This window comes from Hydra vulgaris, chromosome 13, assembly GCF_038396675.1.
Source record: "Hydra vulgaris chromosome 13, alternate assembly HydraT2T_AEP".
Taxonomy (NCBI): Eukaryota; Metazoa; Cnidaria; class Hydrozoa; order Anthoathecata; family Hydridae; genus Hydra; species Hydra vulgaris.
Window position 1 is genome coordinate 49,107,605 of NC_088932.1, and position 24,277 is coordinate 49,131,881.

The 24,277-nt window shown below is 26.6% G+C and overlaps 1 protein-coding gene across 1 annotated transcript in view; it reads right to left on the bottom strand.

Moving 5' to 3' along the window:
- Positions 1 to 24,277, bottom strand: part of LOC100199232 (splicing factor Cactin) — a 56,377-nt gene that overhangs the window by 17,718 nt on the left and 14,382 nt on the right. Inside the window, exons 2-13 of the mRNA XM_065816488.1 lie at positions 23,923 to 24,106; positions 23,363 to 23,548; positions 17,930 to 18,097; positions 17,765 to 17,854; positions 17,618 to 17,675; positions 13,403 to 13,549; positions 13,150 to 13,259; positions 12,814 to 12,995; positions 11,025 to 11,068; positions 7,494 to 7,558; positions 6,771 to 6,809; positions 289 to 333 (exon numbers count right to left, since the gene is read on the bottom strand). Coding sequence (XP_065672560.1) covers positions 289 to 333; positions 6,771 to 6,809; positions 7,494 to 7,558; positions 11,025 to 11,068; positions 12,814 to 12,995; positions 13,150 to 13,259; positions 13,403 to 13,549; positions 17,618 to 17,675; positions 17,765 to 17,854; positions 17,930 to 18,097; positions 23,363 to 23,548; positions 23,923 to 24,106 — 1,318 coding nt within the window. The remainder of the gene's footprint in view (positions 1 to 288; positions 334 to 6,770; positions 6,810 to 7,493; positions 7,559 to 11,024; positions 11,069 to 12,813; positions 12,996 to 13,149; positions 13,260 to 13,402; positions 13,550 to 17,617; positions 17,676 to 17,764; positions 17,855 to 17,929; positions 18,098 to 23,362; positions 23,549 to 23,922; positions 24,107 to 24,277) is intronic.

Consider the following 24,277-nt stretch of genomic DNA (forward strand, 5'->3'; position numbering starts at 1 on the left):
GACGAAAAGACAGTTTAATAATAGTGTTGTTAGTATTTTTTTTCTTTTTTTTTTCTTAAATATAACTATATGTATCTTTTATAAAATAAATATGATATAAGAATTTTTTTGAAATAATTATGGGAGTTTTAATTAAAAAATTAAACAAAATCCGTCCGGAAACTTTTGGCCTGCAGTGTATATATATATATATATATATATATATATATATATATATATATATATATATATATATATATATATATATATATATATATATATATAAAGCAAAAAACTAAAAATCACTACCTCTTGAACAGTTGATCCTGCTTTCACTTGACCTCGCAAATACATCTATAACAGTAATGCAATTCATAATGGAACTTAAATAAAATAAACTATAAATTTAAATTTAAGTTTTAAAAATATATGGGTAAAAAGTGAATATATTTCAAAGCCATGATTTAATTGTTATTCTTAGTATATTTAAACTATGGTTAGAAACATGGCAACTCTTAAATACTATCAAAAAGTGTTTTACACACAGCTTCATTATGCAAAGGCATTACTTTCAACTACAAGTTAGTTGATTAAATATTAGCTGCTTTATTATGCAAAATTAAATATTTCACCTGCTTCAACTAAAAGTTAGTTAATTAAATATTAACTGAATCTTTAAATCAAAAAAACTTGGAGTAAATATTTCACCTGGTTTAAATACAAAAATATATTATTAGAGTTATCTATGAAGCAATCACTAGAACAGACATAACATTAAAGGTAACTCCATGTAGAAGGACAACAGAAATTTCGCCTATTCCCTTTGATCATTAAATTGTCATTCATCATATTGATTCTAAAAATCGTACCAAGCCCAAAAAGTTTGTGGCAGTTTCATAGTAGGTATTACAATAACATCCAAAGAACTTTGGCTTTTTTTTAATTGAAGAATTCAAATGTTAGAGCAAAATCATCATCATTAGATACTCTTTTAATCTATATCACTAAAAAAGATTAAGATGCATAACGGCTTGCCCCAGTTACAATTTGAAATCAAAAGCCTATCAGAAAGTTTCTTTCATACTAGTTTTATTTCTACAGCAGTCTCTGAAAAACCTGTGATTCAGTGATTGACTTTTGACAGTATTTAAACTGCTTCAACAGTTCATATTTTACCTGTGACTGATCTCTGCAAGCTAGGAGAGGCAACGAGCCATTTTATGGTGTCACTACTCCATCATATGGCAATTTGCAAAATCAAAACAAATTTTTGATTGCAAAATGAAGAATGCTACTAAGAACTCTAGCAAAAAATTCTTCAGTATGGTGACATAACTTGTAAAAATATTTGCAGATTTTGAAACTGTCTTGCATAGCAATCAAAAGTTAACTTTGGTAATAAGACTTATTTTTGTTTAAACGCAACTTTAATTCATTTTAATTCCAAGTTATCTAATCAAAATATAAACTGCATAAATTTTAACATAAAGTTATACACCATACAATTTTATCCATGGTCATCATAGCTTTTTAGTATGTTAATTAACTTAATGGTGTTTATGAGTGCATACACTGATGTGCTGCATGAAAACTACCTTGAATGCAGACTTCCACCAATCTGTTAAAAAGCTTGATGCCTAAATGCTCTAGCACTAAGTATGTAAGTAAGTAAGTAAGTAAGTACACACACATATATATATACATATATATATAAAACTGCATATATATATTTATTTATTTTTCTTTAAGCTTTCTTTTTACTTTATAAAGAAAGTATTAGGTCGTACCAGAAAAATATTTGTAAATATTCCAGTCACAATTGATTTACTAATTCTAATAAGTTTTTTTGTATAGTTAGGCATTTTTCAGGATCTGTAGGCTGTTTATTGAGAAAAAATGCTTGGAGTTTTTAAGGGGATAACTGGGTATTTATTATAGAAAACAAATTGCCAATGCAATTTTTATATAAAAGTAAAACTTTATAAAAATAAAAATATCTATTGAACTTCAAAAATATTTTATTTAAAAAAAAAATTAGAAAAATTAAAATAAATAAATTGGCAAAGCAAGGAATTGAAACATGGCGATCACTATGTGAAAATATTCAAAAGATTCATTAATAAAAACTAAAAAACTAGTACGTTTAAGTAGTTTACAGCTGACAAAAATTAATTCCGAGTTCTCTTTTCAGAGAAGGCTTTTTTTTATTTTACCTCCCAAGAGTCCAGAGAAGGACATTACAGACATGGCTACATAATTTTTTATCTTTTTAAATATTTTTTTATTTGCAAATATCTCTCAACCCTAATCTCTGAAATAAAAACGTTTGCAGAGAAACAGGTTTGGACATTATTTGTACCAAAATAGATTCATTTTTTGAGATTAATGATATTTAATCTAAATGTCATATTTATAAAATACACAGAAAACAATGTTAATTTTTTATGCACAAATATAGTTTTTTTTAACATGTTGGTAATATCTAGAACAATCTGATATTAGATAATGTAGGCACCAAAAATACTTTTATGCTTAAAAGGAAAACAGGAAAACCAATTCTGCTAATTTAGAAAAACATTTAAAACTGAATTTTTTAACTATTATTACATATTCAAATTATTTTTAATTAAACAATCATTCCTTGATTCTACAAAGAACACTGTAAGTTATTTGATTTTTTATTATTTTTTAAATTTAATAATCTTCCGAAATATTCTATGTTTGTAGCACATACTCTGTGCATCATTCCAGTTAGTTTTTGCAATGAAAATCTAAACTTTTGTATGAATGCCTAAAGGCATATCTGATTAGTTAGTTGCATTCTCCTCCCATTTCTATCTAACTCATTGCATAACAATTTGATCAGGTTTAAATTAGGCAACTGAGACCATGCCATATATTTTAGTTTCTTTTTTTTTTCTTTAACTGTGATATAATTTTAGCAGAATTGAAAAATGTGTTTAGGATTAGTATCCTGTTGAAAAGCATACCCGCAACAATTCTTATCCTGCACTGGAATGCATGTTGTCAGAGGATACTTTGGTATATTGATGCCCTAAATATGCACAAGTTCACCGACTTTGTTTACAGCAAAGCAACCCCATTTGCTTTGCTGTGAACAAAGTCGGTGAACTTGTGCATATATATCCATGACCAATATTTATGATATTAATAGTTTATATAATATATTATCAATTTTAAAAAACTAAATTACTAATTTTAGTGGAGTTTAAATCAATTGCACAATATTTATTACTAATCGGTCGTTCCATATAAGGTGAGCCAAACTTTTGAAAATTCCTAGTGACCATCTCAGATTTTTTTTCAAATTCACACTCTCTGTAGGTTTTATGGATAAAAAAATTTCAACTCAACTTGAAGCATTCTAAAATTATGGCAATTTGAAAAATTTATGACTTTATTTCAGAAATTTTTTTGTCTTTTTAAAAAAAGCCTTATTTTTGTTATAAAAAAACAAGTTATTTTATATATCCATAAATAAAATATTACCCATTGACTAACTATCTTAAATACTTAAAAATCAATATGATGGCAGTAATCTATCTCAACTTAAATAAAAAAATGATTTTAATTAAATAAAAATATTTATTTAACAAAAATAATTTTGGACTAAATATTATATAATATTGATAAAGCGAATAAAGGCAGAATTAACAAGAGAGTGTAAAAATTATATTTTATGAAAATAAAGGTGGTAGACAGTATTTCTAATAAAATTTGTAATGCTGGATTCAAAATTGTAGAAATTAGTTCCCCATAAAAAAGCCTCCAGCCTCAAAACATCAAAATTAGGTCCATTTAAGTACTAAAAATTGACCACATACAATATTAAATTTAATACTTATAGGAATATGTGTTCTTCTTATATTGAATATCTTCAATATAAGAAGAAAAAAAAAAAAATATATATATATATATATATATATATATATATATATATGTATGTATGTATGTATGTATGTATGTATGTATGTATGTATGTATGTATGTATGTATGTATGTATGTATGTATGTATGTATGTATGAATGTATGTATGTATGTATGTATGTATGTATGTATGTATGTATGTATGTATGTATGTATGTATGTATGTATGTATGTATGCCTGTATATATATATATATATATATGTATATATATATATATATATATGTATATATATATATATATATATATATATATATATATATATATATATATATATATATATATATATATATATACATATACAGACATATACATATATACACATACATACAAACCAAAAGGGGAAAGTAGAAAGATAATAAAAATCATAGTGTTATAAGATCCAATTAAAATATAAATATATATATATATATATATATATATATATATATATATAAATATATATATATAAATATATATATATATATATAAATATATATATATATATTTATATATATATATATATTTATATATATATATATATTTATATATATATATATATATATATATATATATATATATATATATATATATATATATATATATATATATATATATATATATATATGCATATATAATAAAAGTATAGGACTACAATGAATCAAAGAAGTAACTATTTGCTTTTTTGTTAATAAATATGATCTATTTACTTTAATAAAATTTCCTGGATAATAAAAAAAGAAAGTAAGGAGAAATTAAGGAGAGCAGCCAAATTCTAACTTTTTTAAAGGTTATTTAAGGACTTTTGAGGAGAATTTTTTTTTAAAGGACATACATGGTTTTTAAGGAGGAGTGGGAACCCTGTCTTTACAATTATTACAATTTTTATCATTTATATAAAATCTTATATAAAAATAAAACGTTTTAACAGGGTCATCATTTTTTTTTTTTTGTTATCAGCATAAAGCAATAACAACAAAATAACTAAGTAACTTTTAACTTAACTTTAAAAATAATACTTTACATTACTTACTTAATGTTTTAGTTTTATGAACTTCATATTTACAACAATACCTTAGTGTGGTTTAATAACGTGTAAGGAAATTCTTTTAATGATAAAACGTACAAGGAACATCTTTTCATGATGAAATATGCAAGGAACATCTTTTCATGATGAAATGCCAGGAGCATTTTTTCATGATGAACATAGAGAAATATATATACTTTTAAAGTTATATTACATCTAAAAGAAATAAATTTTTTTTCTTATTCAGTGAAGATTTGAATGAAATCTTTCACCAACCGTTTGAATAAAAGTTTTATGACAATCGAGGTTTAGTAAAGCATTTTTAGTAAACATTTTTTTGTTACTCATTTTACATCTTAGTTTTTAGATATTTGTTATTATTTTATTTTAAACATAATAATGTATGATATGTCATTTGTCAAAATTAATGAAATAAAAATACAAAATTTTAAATATTGATCAGTTTTAGAGATATCGGTTATGTAACAAGTTCAAAATGGCCAAATTTGATTTCCAAAATCCTTTTTTGATAGAGAGTTCAAGTTTAGATATCTCAGCAGCTACAAAACATTCCAAAATTATTTTTTCTATATTTTTTTTCTTCTTATATTGAAGATACATTCCTAAAAGTTTCAAGTGTTAAGTTTACTGTACACTCAGTCAATTTTCAGTTCTTAAATGGAACTAATTTTAATGTTTTGAGACTGAAGGCTTTTTTGGGAAAGCTAACTTTTATAACTTTGAATCTAATGTTACAAAACTTATCAAAAATGATACGTACCACCTAAATTTAAAAAAAAATATTCTACATTCTCTTAAGTATTCTGTCTTTATTTTGTTTTTTTTGTTTTTTTGCAATTTTTTTGAAGCCAAAAATGGTCAAAAATAAGTATTTTTGCAAAATAAATTTTTATTTTTTTGTAGGTTGAAGTAGATAACTGCCATCATATTAATTTTTAAATATTTAAGATAATCAGTTTTTTTTATATGGATTTAAAAATAATGCGATAGTGATGTGGTGATAGAGCGCTCGCTTCATAAGCGAGAGATCCTGAGTTTGATTCTCACCATGTCCCTGGTAGTACCGCGCTTAACTTGTTTCTCTGTGCAGCGGCTTTATTTGTCAAGGTTCGTGTTTTGGAGTTATAGAGTTGAGAGAAGGTAATAACTACAATTAAGAAGCCACCTCATCTGTAGTGGCCTTCTCGGCCTTGGAGAGGTGGAAAAAAATAATAATAATAAATTGCACAAAATAGGCCATTAATTTTTCAATTTGCCATAATTTTAAAACTCTTTGAGATGAGTTAAAACCTTTGGGAAATTCTTTTCAATAAAACCAGGAGGTTTTAATATAAAAACAAAGTGTTAATTTCAAGAAAATCTGAGACACTCGGGAAGGTTTAGATAATCTTATATGTAATGACCCTAATAAAATTTAAAGTGATATTTATCGCACAAATATTTATTGAATGAATTCTTTTCTTTATTAATTATCTTATTCTTAACAGGGCGGTAGCCAGAAATAAATTTTATACCGCGTTTTTGCCGTATTGGGAATTTTTATCGTTGTTGTTCTAGAAAACGTTGGGAATTTTCTAGAAAAGGTCCTAAAAAACTCAAAAAAACACTCTAAAAAAAAAAAAAAGTCATTGACTTTTGGGAATTTTAAGCCCATTGGGAATTCCGCGTTATACGCAGCACCATTGGGCTAGCTAATACCCTGCTTAATTTAATTAAAACTAAAAATTGAATGTAACTAATACTTTATTGATGAAAATAGATGTATTTGAAATCATGACAGATGTACTTGATACTTAAAAAAATAAAATAAAAATACCAGTTTGTGGAGATCTCCTGTAGGATCCACCCATTTATCCTAAAAAAATAAAAATATAAACATATTATATATATATATATATATATATATATATATATATATATATATATATATATATATATATATATATATATATATATATATATATATATGTGTGTATATATTTATATATGTGTGTATATATTTATATATATGTGTATATATTCATATGTGTATGTGTATATATATATATATATATATATATATATATATATATATATATATATATGTATGTATGTATATATATATAACTGAAAATTATGTATGAATAAATGAATCATGAAAGTAATATTATACTAAAAAAGTAAAGACAACAAATTTAAAAAAAAGTAAAGACAACAAATATAAATATAAAATATAAAAAAAAATAAAGACATAAAATATAAAAGGGAGGACTACTCACCCTTAACTATTTAAACTTTAACTTAAGTTAATTATTGCTTACAATAAATCTTTTTTTAACAAATCAACCAATACTTTTTTAAATATTAGTGGTGAAACACTTTTAGTAAAATATTTGCTATTCATTTTTATACCAGTATTTTATGCATAAATATTACACTTATATTGTGTTGCTCACAATATAAGTGCATGAAATATTGGTTTATCTATCTATTATTTACTTAAAAAAAAAAAAAAAAAAGCACAACAATAACAAAACAATAAAAATAATAAAAACCTTACTTCATCTATCTCATTAAATGGAACAAGATTTGGCTCATAATCATATCCATTGTACAGTTCAATTGCTGAAACCAATATATATATATATATATATATATATATATATATATATATATATATATATATATATATATATATATATATATATATATATATATATATATATATATATATATACACACACACAACCCCCGGAATAAGGAAAAATGAGGTCGGCAATAATTTGCCGACCTCAACCTTTTTGAGGTCGGCAAAAATTATTTGATACAAAGGTCTAACCATAAAACATAGAAACGAGGTCGGCAATTTTTTGCCGATCTCAAATACTTTCAGGTCGGCAGTTAGGTCGGCATTGCCGAATGCCAACCCTAATTTTGAGGGTTGTATACATATATATATATATATATATATTTATATATATATATATATATATATATGTATATATATGTTTATATATATGTATATATATATGTATATATATATATATATGTATATATATGTACATATATGTACATATATATATATACACACTTATTTATTATTATTAAAAAAAATTATTTATTAACAAAGAAAATAAAATTTTTTATGTCACTAAAAGTTTCATGCTTTAAGGCAATCAAATGTAATACAAAACAAGAAACAAAAAAACTGTATAAAAATATAAAGTTACAGTGGTGTGGGGTCCGTTATCATAATAAATCATAAAAGTATAATTTTTTAAGGTCTACATTTAGATTCCAATTTGGATACCATTTTACTTCTTATATTTGCATCCATTTAAAACAAATGTGACATCCATTTAAAATAACCATGACATTCATTTAAAAAATTTTGACAATCAATTAAAACAATCGTGATTTTTAATTAAAACATTTGACAGATGCACAATCTCAACATTCTATATTATTCAAAAAAAAAGGTTTTGTTTATATATTTATTTATTTAATATTATTTAAATTTATTTTTATCAAGATTATATTAACTTACTTAAATTTAATGGAATTTATTTTAATTTTAATTGGATGCCATATTTGATTTAAATGGATGAAAAACTTGGTGAAAAAAAGGCGTACACTCATGTATACATATCTATTAAGCTTCAACTATTCCATGCCGTTTAGGTACACATTTTTTACATGGCTTTATTCTTATTGGCCATAAAACAGCTATAACGTTCATTTAAAACATGCATGATGAATAACACCTTTTTATTATATAATAATATTTATTTTGTCTGAATCAGTAACTGCACGTTTAGCTGCTTTAGATAAGGCATTCTCTTCATACTCGGAAAGGCTGTGGGTCGAATCCCCACATGGACAATATTACTTCTTTTCTTTCATATCTTGTAGCTCGTATATTTGCTGTGACACCATTCCCCTATTCTTATTTTATAGAATACACATCTCTCAACATCAAGCCTCTCAGTGTATATTAGTACACACATACCGGGTTTTGCATCCATTTAAATCAAGTATGACATCCATTTAAAATTAAAATAAACTTTATTAAATTTAAGTAAATTAATATAATATTACTAAAAATAAATTTATATATTAAATAAATAAATACATAAACAAAACCTTTTTTTGAATAAAATAGAATGTTGAGATTGCGCATGCGTTAAATATTTTTATTGAAAACCACGATTGTTTTAATTGATTGTCACGATGTTTTAAATGAATGTCATGGTTGTTTCAAATGGATGTTATGTTTGTTTTAAATGGATGCAAAACCTGGTATTTGTAAACAGTATGCAATTTGGAAAATAAACAAACTCTGAGCCTTTTTCAGAAGTATATTACTATGGTCTTGTCTTTCTTAATTCCCTAAATTGCAAATACTTCAATTCAAGTTGTAATATACATGTAAAGAATTTTATCGTTTACCAGAACAAACTTTTTTCTAAGACCTGTCAGAGATTTGTAACTTATTGGCTCTTCATCTTTGAAATAGTTCATTACCCAGGAATAATTACTGGACAATAACTAAAAGGGGATTAATGTTTTATTAGATTGATGGAATTTTTTATATTATTTCTATGAATACTTAAAAATCTATTAAGGCGATAATAAAGATAGCATGGATGCATCCCTGATGAGCAATAATAGCTATTTATATCAGGCTCTCCAAAACATCATTAGTGGATATATTGTGGCCCTGAGGATGGAGTTTCACCTACATTAGTCCACTACTTAATTTCAATTGGATCTTACAACACCAACATTTTTATTATTTTTCTGCTTTCCCTGGTTGGTTCTTTCATGTGTATGTATATATATATACATATATATATATATATATATATATATATATATATATATATATATATATATATATATATATATATATATATATATATATATATATATATATATATATATATGTTCATATTTGTGTGTGTATATATGTATGTATGTGTGTATGTATGTATATATATGTATATACATATGTGTGTGTATTTGTATGTGTACGGGTATGTATGAGTGTATACATGTATACCAGGGATGTGGAGTCCCAAAAGGACTCCGGCTTTATATCTCTACTTTTTCCAAGTCTGTAGTGTCCAGAAGCTCTAAATAGTTTGTTGACTTATTGTCTTGAGATTTAATGACTTGAAACTTATTTTTTTTAAGCCCAGAGTCCTTGCTGCCATTATACCTAAGGATTCCAGACTCAAAAAACGATTGTTTCTTTAACCTAAAAGTCTTTTTTTTTCCTATTAGTAGTCCATAAACTTATTTATACTTTTAGAGCTCCTGTATATCAAAAACTAGGATAAAGTAATCTTTTTGTGACTTTTAAATCCGGAGTCCTTTATGGGACTCCGCATCCCTGATGTATACATGTATGTGTGCATATATATACATATTTCAGTACTTTGTCTTTATTTGTACACTATTTTATTTCATTGTCATTTAATTTTGTTATTGATTTTATTATTTTTTAATGTTTATTATCTAGCATCTATATGAACATCTATAACTTGATCGGTTAGAGCGTCAACCTGATAATCAATGAGTTCCAGGTTCAATTCCTGCTCTGAGCATATTACGTTAAGCTTAATATTTTATCTTCGTTTTTTATACCTTGCATGTTGGTTATGACTTTGCATTATGAGTCTGAGTTTATAATTTCTACTACACGCAAGATGTTTAAATTATCATTATCATTTTTTTAAAATACACTTCACTTTAGCATCTTTGTTTTGCTCTGAACATCTGTTCAAAGTGCCTTTTTAATTTTATTTTATTATCCTTTCTCTGTTCCTAATTTTTTTCTTATTTCACTTTGGCTTGACGGCTCAGTCTTGTCCTTTGATGCATACTTTTGCATTTTTTTAAATTAATTACTTTATTTCAAAGAAGAGTAATGTTTAAATGAAGATGAAGTTTTTTATATTATTTCTAAAAATAAAAACCTATAAATAAAACTATAATAAACCTTCATGCAAAATGTCATTAAAACATTATATTACTTTATTATTTGCACAAAATGTTTATTTAAAAAATAATACAAAATAAAAACTACCTTTTTGTCGCAGCTCTGCAGCAGAAAGTCTTTGAATTTCCGCTCTGAAATAAATTTCAATAAAAATTTTAGGTATTAGTGATATAATATTAGCATCAGTATAAGTGAGATAACACTTTCTGTTTTCAGAAAAAATAAAAAATAAAAATGACTGAATTTATTGAAATCTTAGATATTAGACTTGCAGAAATTTGACTGACTTTTTTTTTTTTAATTTCATTCACTTTCCCAAGGCCTAAAGGGCCACTACGGCCTAGGAGGCTACTTTACAGGCTACATTGCAGCCCTCTTTTTACTCTTTAACTCTGAAATAAGAACCTTAACAAACAAGGTCATTGAGAAGAGAAACAAGTTTGTGTGCAGTACTATCAGGAACAAGATTGGGAATTGAACTCGGAACTTCTCATTTTAAAGCGAAGGTTCTACCACTGCTACATCACTACAGCATTTGAGCTTCTTTACTATGAAACTGTTAGAATATGTAAAACTACGAAATATAAGTTTAGCTTGGGGTCATTACTCTTGTTTTGGTAAAAATTGAAATAAATTTAAATACTACTGGTTGATACTGCAACTTTCCATATTATAAATTTGATTATCTCTATAGGATAACAAACTATATTAAAAAAAAAACTATATTTCATAGTTTTAATTTTAAATAAAAATCAGTAATATTTTCAAAATTAGCATATAATTCTGCATCATTTAAATTTCAGCTTGACATAATTCTGAAAACAATTTTTTACAAATACAAGGACTCATCAAAATTTTGGGTCCAAGAGGAGACTTAAGAGCTAATTTCAAAAATATTTTTTTTCTTTCCTACTTTAACTAATAAAATTCCATTTGCATCTCAGGATTGTTTTATCAACTTTTTTTTTGCTATGAAAATTGCTCCACCCTACTGTACAATAGTAAGTGTACATTAGACTTAAGGTTTAAGTTTGAATGTTGTTTATAACATTCACACTTGCTGTATGAATATTGTTACTCACAATATCATAACATTTGTACAAAAGAAATATTAGAAAATTATTCAAAAGAAATAAAATATTAGATTTTATTGCAGTAAAAAACTGTTTTTTACACAAAAAAAGAGGCACTATTATTCATTTTTCCATTAAAAGTCAGGATTCCTAAATGAAATACAATAATAATCTTTTTATTAACTATTAGTATAAATATACATCTTTTAGGACTTGCAACAGCAACATAAAATATTAACTTCACTCTAGTATACATGCAAACAAAAATATTAACTTCGCTCTAGTATACATGCAAACAAAAATATTAACTTCACTCTAGTATACATGCAAACAAAAATATTAACTTCACTCTAGTATACATGCAAACAAAAATATTAACTTCACTCTAGTATACATGCAAACAAAAATATTAACTTCGCTCTAGTATACATGCAAACAAAAATATTAACTTCACTCTAGTATACATGCAAACAAAAATATTAACTTCGCTCTAGTATACATGCAAACAAAAATATTAACTTCACTCTAGTATACATGCAAACAAAAATATTAATTTCACTCTAGTATACATGCAAACAAAAATATTAACTTCACTCTAGTATACATGCAAACAAAAATATTAACTTCGCTCTAGTATACATGCAAACAAAAATATTAACTTCACTCTAGTATATATGCAAACAATAATATTAACTTCACTCTAGTATAAATTGCAAACAAAAATTTTAATTATAGTGTTATTAAAATAGAACTGTACTTTTGTCTGTACAAAAATATTAGTTATTAAAAAAAAATATAAAAACTTTTCAAAGCCTTCTTCAACAACATTTTCTTCATCAACTTTTTCTTCAATGGAATTTTCTGATTTAGAAGGGTCTTCTAAGTTTGAATGCTGTTCAGATTTCTTTGATTCATTTGCTTCTAAAACATCCTTATCTTCAACTTTACTTTGATTTGGATGAGAATCAACACCAACAGCAGTTGACTAAATTGAAGAACGAAAATGGAATAGGAAAACATAAAAAATAAAATAATTGTATACACATCAAATAAAAAGTTTAACAATAAATGGCTTATTATCAATATTTAATAAAATCCATTTGGAAATGTAAATAAAAAGCAGTAAAACTTATTTAAACCTCCATCTTAAGTTCATTAAGCTTTTTTTTAAGAAAATTTTGATGACGTTCTTTAAGCCGAGTTTTTGCCATTACACCTTTCAGTTGATTAAGTAAAGACTCCCAGTACCCTAAATTGTGGAAAAAACGAGAATATAAAGATAATAAAGCTTAATGATGCTTTGTGCAGATTAAAGATTATCCTTTGTTTTCATCTAAACTGAAAACGAGTAAAAATTTCTATAAAAGATATTAAATGAGGATTGAGTCTTACCAATATCAATTGAGCCCCCTGCATTAATTTTTTGTTTAATCTGGTTTTGCAGTGCACAAAGTTGAGCATAAGTTTTCCCATGAAAAATGTTCTGAACATCATGTTGCACTGACGAGTTTATAACATCACGCCGTGAACTTGTTGAGTCTACAGTATAAACACTTAAATCAACTATATTTTCAAAAAAACGACAGCTAAAAACATTTGTATTATATTTTATAAACATTAATATATAATTTAAATTTTTTTTATAATTATTATAAATGCTTAAAAATTATATTTGTACCAAACTTATTTGATTTTTTTTGTTTGTTATTAATAAATAATTTATGTATTTTTTATACATACTAAATTGCTGTTACTATAGTAGGATTACAATGTTATTTTGTGTAACATCACTTTTATTTTTAACTCATCGAGGACTTTTTGAAAAGAAATTTTTTTATTGGTTATAAGAAATTTTAAATTTCTAATATTAAACTAAATTTGAAAACTGGGTTTAAATGACCATATTTGCGCATTTTTGACAAATTAGTGTTTTTTGATAAATATTCAAAGTTCAATATTCAAAGGAACACACACCAACACCACCCTTAAAATTGCCTCTATATGTATGTATGTATGTATGTATGTATGTATGTATGTATGTATGTATGTATGTATGTATGTATGTATGTATGTATGTATGTATTTATGTTTTATTTACAAAGACTTTCACTCTTACAGGCTGTTAAAAGAGTAATTTATTAAATATACTCAAAGAATAGAAAATTCAGAAATTTAATTAAACAAAAAAGGGGGTCTGATTCCTTCTGATTATTGATAAAAAGTTCAGTCCTTAATAACAAATATTTGATTAAATTTGGATTTAAAATAAAGTTAGGATAATAAAATTATAAGGAAAGAGTTCTAATGGTTTGGTATTGCTACATGCATTTGAGGATAAATAGTAAAAATACAAAAAATGTTAATAACTTCTCATATATAAGGTTTTCAAACATGTTATCAAAATATCTCTTTGTTTTTGTAAACATGTGCTCATGAGATCTGCTTGTGTGCTCCTTTGAACAACAGTCTTGGCATTACTTTTGAGGTTGCAAATGAATAATTTGGTTTAAAACACTAGGATCAGATCTCTCAAAAAGATGACTCATCACATTTGTAAACTGTTCTAGATGCAATGTCTTATAAGAAAGAAGTTTTAAATAGTTTCTTATATCTTTATAGACCTTCTAGACTTGTCAGATAAACTCCAAGGCCATAAGCATCATTAAGAATAATTAATTCAGCTGAGTGATAAATAACTCCATGAAAAGTGTGGGTGTCCATTGCATGCTTTTAATAATGTTAAGTGTAGCATCATTACATAATTCTTGAATCTTGTCAGACTTAATTTACCATTGACAAGAAACTATACAAAGTATTACACTGATTTGAGAATGGTATAATAACATGATATCTTTGTACATAGGAGTACATAGATCTTTTATAGTAGATATTAATTCTTCAGAAAAAGATCTATGGCCTGGTGACCCTATTGCAGATGTCCTTCCATTCTCACCCGAGTTGCAAAACATATCTAATGGCAGTCCAACTTTCTTTAACTTTAGAAATGCCTCTTGCATTATATATTGGTTCACCAAGTCTATAATCTTGTGACACCAATACAGTAGTTTTAAAAACCAGGTACTCCAATCTATATATGAATAAGTAATACATATGTTTTTTTGAAAAAAATTGGTTTGTGGTTTTTGGGTCAGTCCTTTTTGTGTGGCAAAATCTCCAGTTTTAGTAGGAATGATATCATCCTAATTAACTTTTTTTTTGTACAAAATCCATGTTTCTTCTTATGATAGATCAATCGGGAATCCATTATTAATTTTCTTAATATCTGTTTACTCAGAATGAGCAAAAATTATCTCAATGTCAAAATTTATATTCAATGAAGGATTTAAAATTTAGGCAACTCATCAGCAGACTAGGAGGTGTAGATTGTATACTTTGCAAAACAAAAACTACTGAACGATTCAGCAGTTTTTGTTTTGCATCCTAAAAATGACTAAATGTAGGATGCAGTTCTGTCATTCTTCAAGTTCGTTGGTTGTTGAAAAATATATCCCTATTGAAGAAAAAAGAAATATTAATTTTCTAATTTGTTCCCTACTTAGTGTAAGGGTATGCATTAAGGCCATGGATTTATTTGTTTTAAAAGAAAAGTTAATTCTTTTAATGATGTATGCCACAATAGTGGCAAGTTAGCACTTTTTATAAAACTTAGAATTTAATCTGGTTTTTTGTGAAAAAAAACCACACACATTTTCAACATGACTTTCCATATCAAATTAAAAACAACTTTCACATAAGCTGTTTATCAATTTTCATGTTGGTAAAATCATTTTAAATGAAAACCATCCGAATTTACTAAATATTTATAGATATATAAAATGTGGAAAATCACCAATTTCAAAATTCACTTAGAAATTTGCTACAAAGATAATTAATTTTATCCACCCATTTACCTGGTTTTCTAAATAAATAACTTTTATAGGCATTCTCAAAAAATTATTTTTGTCTATTTCCACCTCAAGAAGTAGAAAAGTTTAATTGAGAAATGCCTTAAACAACGGAGGCTGAAGTGATTTGGATGTATAATAATTGGTTAACCTGTTTAACTAAATAGCAGGAAGAGCATGACTATTTGATTCAAGAGATGAATTAGAAGAAAAGTTCTTAGCAAATAGTTCAGCTTTATTCTTGGAAAAGGTAATAAAATCAGACCTGTGAACTAGAAATAGAATGTTTTACCTTTCTTAATGACATTGTAAAACATTTTCCAAGAGTCTTTAGAGCCCAACTTCTGAGATAAGATAGGAGATTTAGTAAACTGGGAGCAATAGAGCTTAGCATCAGACAGAGAATTTTTACTCTAGATAAATTTTGCTTTTTTTGGAGGAGGATGAGGGAGAGGGGGGGGGGGGGGGCGGGGAAGAGTTTTTATGACTTGTACATACCAAACATTTGTGCTTTCAATGCTTGTCAATGGTAATTTGGTCAAATTATAATGTTTTGTAATTAACTACCTAATCTATTTAATTTAATGGATTTGATAGTGGGTTGATGCATAGTATAAAATGTGAAGAATTAAAAATGATGAGAAAATAGTAATTAAACCAGTTGCAAGAAAAGTAATGCTGACTTGCAATTTATGCAAAACATATGAAAACTTTGTGACCATGTTAAACACTAATATTTTATTTGCTTGTCTTTAAAATTGTAGCAAAAAGTCTGGTTACTAGAAGTTGTGAACATATATATATATATATACACTCAAAAGCAATTCATTAGTTTTTAATGCTGTTAAGTTTTATAGTATATTATTCAATGTGTCTATGGGTAAGTGCCAATATTTTGTTAACTACAATCCATAAAATTAAACATTAAACAAAAATATTGAAAAAAAATTGGATACTAAAAATAAAGAGGGCAACCTAATACAGCATTTTTGGCTTGCCCTAAAAATGTAGAATACTCCATTGTGTCAATATTCTTAAAAATCATTCATTTTAATATTTTTCATTTTATAATTTTTAAGAGATTCATGTAAATATAATACTAGGAGATCCAATTTCTATACAAAGCCATTATTTATTGACAATTATGAATGACGTATAGAACAATATACTATCTATATCTCTGAATGTGTTTTGTATGTTTGAATGCATTATTTGAGTTATAACTATTACATTTATTTCTTTCAAGTAAAAACCTTTTCTGTTTTATACTTTTTATTTTAATGGTAACTTTTTTTAATGGTGCTCATAGGTTGTAGCAAGGTGCCCCATTAGTGGAGTACCTTGATACAAATTTCAAATTTCTAATTTTACATCTGACAGTCTCACAAGTTTAAACTATTATATTTTAGTAATTAATGAAATTAATTTTGTAAGTTTGTTTTTTTAAATGTAATTTTGTTTAATTTACAAATCACTTAAAATTAAATCACTTAAATTGTGTTAAAAAAATAATTACTAAGCAAAAACCAAGTGTATCATGGTGCCTAACTCTCTCCAACATTTAAAAGACAATTTAAAATCTTTTCCAAAATCAATTCTAAACTTTTTTATTCTGAAGGGACACACATTTCTCTAATTAACATCTTTAAAACAATTTTCCTATAAATCAAAATTAAACTAAAACTATTCAGATAACATTAACCTTCATTTCGCTTTTTGATAAGTTTTTGGAGCTCGTCTTTTACAACAATTGTAATGTCCTAAAATTAAAGAACTTATATATAATAAAGCAACAATCCAGAATCAATTTTAGATTAAGTTTATTGTCTTTATTGACTTCATTACAAACCTCCCAAAATTCTTTATTTTTTGCATCATCAATTGTCATGTATATTTTAATATCTTCAATCACATCCTCTAAATCGTCTATTGATAAACCCTTAAATTAGATTAGAATAAAACTTAAAACTTCAAATAAAATTTAAAAGTAAACTATTATAAGAACACTACATACAACAAGTGCAGCATATGGTTCATGCATTTGAATTTCTAAGTCATCTTCAATTGGATTTATGTAAGCAGCAAGTAAATCAATAGGTTTAGCTCGACCATCGCGAATTCTAATTGAAGAACGAAGACGAGCTTGATGTAAGTGAAACTCATCTTCTTGTTTAGTCCAACCCTAAAACAAAAGCTGTTTAGAGCAGTGCCTATTATAGTATTTATAGAAAAGCGAAAGAGAAACAATATTACAACAACATGATTATAAAACAAGGACTGTTTTATGATTCAATTGAACACGTAGCGAAATAAACATCTATGTGACAGCCATAATACCTATCCATTATTTGTTTTGATAAAACAATATGTTCCATAGTAATGTCATAGTTAATGGTCAGGATTCATGCTTAAGAGTATTACTGTAGACAAAGTGGAGCAAAAAAAACTCTAAAGTTAATTTATCCACTATAAATTAATGTAAGATTGTTAGAACCAAATAAACTACCTAGTATACATATTTAAAAATGCATATGGTAGGTAATTTAGTTTTAAAATCTATACATACATACATACACATATATATACACTTTGAAATAAGTTGTTAACATTTTTTTATTAAGGGAATAAAAATACTGTTGGTAAACAAATTTTGTTGGTAAAGTACACCAAAAATGATAGCAACAAACAAATCAAAAATGAAACTTGCAATGAAAAGTATCATTTATGCTATATTTGTATAAAACATTAAAGAGGATAATTATATTTACATAAATTTTCATAGTTTTTTATTTTATTGTATTTACAAATGCAAAAGTTTAATTTACAAACACAAAATTTATAAATATAAAAACTATTATTATTTTTTAAATTTACAAATACAAAATACACTAGATATTTAAACTTGCAGCTTAAATTTTTTTACCGCCATAGTATGGTGAACTAATGTCACTGTGCCCCTCAAATGCCATTTTTGCTTATTTAAATAAATTCTAAAAAAGCATATTGCAAGGAATGTTCTACTAACTAACATTCTATTCAACATTAATTGGCAAGCCAAGCAAAATTCTCATATAAGCGCTATAAATTTACATTTTTTTTACTTATCGCTGACAACATTATAAAACCTTAAATATTAATTGTAATGTTAAATAACTAAGAGTTTACACATAAAAAGTTATTTAATATTAAAAATTATAAAATAAAATTAGATGAACAAAAATACAAATATAAAAAAAAAAATAAAAAGTAAAAAAGTTTAAAAATATTTTTTAAGTATATATGGTTAGAGGTGACTTAATTTCTTTGCAGCTCTTGACTCATTACCTATCGTAACTTTGGGACATCATAACATTGACTGCAAAATTAACTTATTAAAAAAAACTTTTCACTTTAAAATACTTAAGTATCCATACAAAATATATTTTTTTTATCAACAGTTGTCAATCAAAAAATCATTTTAGCTTTCTAAAAAGGATTGACAAAAAAGTAAAAGTTTTTTCATAAAAATTTAATACAATAAGCATAATTTTTTTTTAAATTTATAATACAAAATAAAAATAAATATAAACAGAGCTATAGCCACAGTTTTCACATGTTCAATATAGCTATTTCCCAGGCATGATGTGACCACCAAACATTTCTATTTTATTACTTGTCTCAAATTAAGAAGTGTTACAAAAAAATACAGTAATTGGAGCTTGGGAACAAGAAGAACTCACATCAAGGTCAATTTTCAAAAAAATTATGTTTAAAACACTGTCCCCTCTCCCAATGGGTTGAGTGGGAGGGGGAGGGCATAATTTAGATTCTTCTTGTTCTTAAGCTCAAATTACTGTAATTTTTTGTAACAAATTCTCATTTGTATTAAAATAAAAATGTTCTGAGTTCACACCATGCCTGGAAAATAGCTATTCAGAATATGTGAAAAATGTGGCTGCGGCTCTGATAAAAGAAGACAATATATGTTAATAGTTGTTTAAACATAGATACTATACTGAGTTCTACTTGTACTTCTAGTAAAGTTCTTTAACCAATTTAAAAAATGACTTAAGTATCAAAAACCATAAAACACAAAAACCATCATCATCACCAAGTTCTCTAAAGCTATTATTCACTAATATTTGTGGTCTTCGAGTTTTTCTTTGTTGAGTCTTAACTTTTGCTGAATTCATCAGACCTACTTGCTCTTTATGAGACTAATATAAGTTCAGCTGTCTCTTCTTACGATCTTAGCGTTGATGGATATCTTCCTTTAATTTATCGAGACTCCAATAGTCATGGTTTGTTTGGGCATTTACACTCGTAAGAATTTACCTATTTGTAGAGAAACTTTAAATTCACATATTGTTCTTTTATGTACTTACCTTTAGCACCACTTCACTCTATCAGCTTTTGCTTTGTTTTATATATCTCTCCTTCATCTCAAGACTGCACTCTTTTCAATGTTATTTCTGATCAAACTGGTTTAAGTCCTTTCTCTATATCCTTCAGCTAACATTGTTGATGCTAGTGGTTTTAATTTCATCAAACTGAATGGTTTGGTTCTCGTGTCAGTGACTCTGCAGGTGTTAAGACCCATAACTATTGCTTTTCTCAATCTCTAACACAAATAGTCAACTTTCCAACTTGTTTTCCAGACAGTCCAAATCATTTACCTTCCCTACTTGAGTTATGCTTTATTTTTGATCCTAGTTAGAGCTCAGTTTCTCCACATTCACCCTTAGGTGCTTCTGATAACGGTTTCATTTCTCTAAAACTGATATCTCATTATTATTCATCATCAGAATCCCTCTATCATTGTACCTCTTACAACTATCTAAAAGTTGACTAGGACTCTTTCCACAATTTTCTTTGAAATGGCAAATGGGTAAAAATCATTAGTATTCCTGCTGACAAATAAGCTTCTTATGTAACTTCTTAGATTCAGGCTGGCATGGAATAGTTGTTCCTTCTCAACAATTCCATGTCAAGCCTCACTCTTCTCCATGGTTTTCCTCTCATTGTGCTGCTGCAATTTCCGATTGTAACCATTATTTCCATATCTATCGCTGGAACAATTGTCCAGAAAACAGACATTTACTATTGCTAAAAACCATTGTAAAATTTTCTAACGCCAAAGTCTTCTATTCTTAGATCACAAAATCTCTTATTTCATCTAAAAAATTAGGCTTCTGAGACTTTAAGAGAATCTTTAACAGTGACTATAATAAAGGCAAATCTGTTAATCCACCTCTCTTGCATGGTTCAGATTTTGTTACCTCACCTAAAGACAAAGCTGAATAGTTTGCTAAGAACTTTTCATTAAAATCATCTTTTGATTAGACTAATCACATCCTTGCTTGACATTTGTATCGCTCCAGCTTCTGCATCTTAAGTGCTTAGACTCTTCTACATCTTGTGGTAGGGACAACATACCTGTTATAGTCTTGCAGAAGTGTTCTCCAAAGCTGTTGTTTATAATTTCAAAACTTTTTTAGCAAGTGCATATTAGAGTCTTGTTTTCTAGTTTGCTAGAAAGCAACATCTGTTGTCCCTATTTTCTGACTCGCCTAACACCTGTCCCATTAGTATTCTTCCTATCATAAGCAAGACTTTTGAGTTTTTAATCAACAAAGACTTAATCTCTCATCTTGAATCTGATAACTTACTTTCTGATAATCAATATGAATTTTGATCTTTTTGTTCTACTGCTGATTTGTTAACGGTAATAACTGATAAGTTTTATCGTGCATTAGATAGATATGGAGAGGTTAAGACTCTCGCTTTCCATATTTCTAAAGCTTTTGATAAAGTTTGGAGTACTGGCCTTTTCCATAAGCTCCCTTTTTACGGTGTATCAGGTAATATCTTTAGGATTATTGAATCCTTCCTTACTAATCGAAGTATAAAAGTTGTTCTGGATGGACAACACTGTTCTTCATTTCCAGTAACTTCATTTATTCTTGTCTTGATAAGAAGCCAACAATCTCTGATTTTTTGGAGGGGACATTTGAGCTTGAAAAGGATCTTACTTCTACTACATCATTAAGCTCACAGCGGCTGGTGAACTTTAACTCAGATAAAACTCAATTTTTTGGGCTTATTTTTATCGCAATAATCTTGATCTTTCTATATTTATGAACCGTAATATACTTGATGAGTCATCTACCCTTCATCTTACTTCCAATTTTCTTGAAAACTATATCTAACCAATTGCAAAATTAGCAACTGCTAAGGTTGCATTTCTTCATTATGCTTGTCACTTTTTAACTCTGGATTTTATTCTCTATCTCTATAAATCTCTAATCCATCCTTGTATAGAATACTGTTGCCATACTTGAAGCAGATCTTGGAATAATGACCTTTCTCTTTTAGACAGAGTACAAAAATACATTGCAAACATATTTGAACCTGCTCTTGAAGGCAATCTTCAACCATTTTCACATGGTCGTAAAGTTGCTTATCTTTCTCTTTTCTGTAAATACTGTAATGGATGCTGCTCAAAAGAGCTAACATCTCTTGTGCCATCTACTAAAATTTATTCTCGTGTTACTTGTCACTCAATTAAATCTCATCTTTTTAACTGCGACTGTTCCTAAGTGTTCCTAAAATTCTTATTCGTCTAGCTTTTTTCCTCAATCATCAGTTTTTTGGAATTTGCTCCCTTCATCTTGTTTACCTGATTCATATAATCTACAATCTTAGTAAAGTCCTTGTTAACTTGTTTTATAAACATCTTCTTTTCACTTCCAGTAACTTTTAATTCTAATAGTGGTTGATTGTGTTTTAACAGATATTGATATTATATATTTGCATTTAACAGATATTGGTTTTTATTCACGGACAAATTTTATTACCAATATATATTAAAATGCAAATATGTTACTTTATATTATAGATAGTGATTTTCAAATTATTTTTATTTTTATTCCATACTAATGAACTAATTATTAACTAACTTTTTTTGTCTTTAGGATGGCAAAGTTGTTGGTTAAAAAAAAAGCAAGTATTTTCTAAAGAAAATTAGTTATTCTTTAAATTTTAATTTGCTTTTATAATTACGAATGAATAATATGGTAGCAGAACATCAACATAATCAACAAAGATTGGAATATTAAAAACTTATAAAACAGACATTTTTAAAAAACATTTTGATGTGATATGAAACTATACAAAACATGATGCTTCATATAGTTTCAAATTAATAAACTTTGCTTGTCTAGACTCAAATATTTTTCTTAACTTTGCTAGCTCTATGGTATTTCTAATTTATCATGCAAAAATATTGGAATATCATTTTAGTAAATCACATAATTTTTAATTTAACGGACATTAAATAATCAGATTCTAATTTAAAGTGGAGTTGTAAGAATGTTTATTACTTTGGTGGAAGAAGTATAAAAAATATTGAAAAAATGACAAACCTTCATAGCTTTGTCAAATCAAATATATAAAAGTATATACATACAGAAAATAATGCAGCTTCTTTTTCTCTCTGAATTAGTTGCATTTCATCTTCTCTAGCTTGCTTTTCAGCTTCTCGCTCTTGTCGTCTTTTTTTGACTTTTTCAAGCTCAATTCGCATTTCTTCTTCTTTTTCTTTCTGACGCTTTCTAGATTCAAATTCTCCCTTGATACCCTCACTCTCAAATTTCTTAAAAAAATATGATGTAACTATTATAGTCATAACAATGGACGCCTTTAAACAAAAAGGAACTAAGCACCATCTGTATGGTTTTGAGAAACGGTTTTCTTTCTATTTATTACAGTAAACTGGATACAGCATGTCACTTTTTTTCTTGGTCTCTTCCTGCTTATTGACAACAATAATAACTATAGTGTTGTCAATAAGAAGGAAGAAATCAAGAAAAAAAGTGAAATGCTGTACCCAGTATACTGTAATGAACAGAAAGAAAACTATTTTCTTAAAACCATACAAGATGGCACTTGATTCTGTTCCGTTTAAAAACAATCAATTATAATTTATAAACAATGGCGACTTGAAAAAATAGGCAATATAAAACTTACTTTTTCCCACACAAAACTTTCTGTCAAGTGACTGTCTCCAAATGGATTATTAGTATCTGTATAACCAAGATCACCAACTCCTAATTTCTCTTTCATTCTTTGTAACTTTGCTTCTTTTTTGGCTATCCTGCGCAAGCGCTTTTCCTCTGCAGTTTCATTTGCTTTAAACAATTCTTTACGGCGTCTGCAATGAATGAAAAATAATATTTGCATCGATAAATTAAACTTTGCACAGGACATTTAAAAATTACATTACATAAAGTTTAAAAGCTAAGAAACTCATGTAAAAACCTTAACACTATCGTGTAAAAAATTAAATTTTAATTTTAATGTTATTATTTAATGTAATACTTAA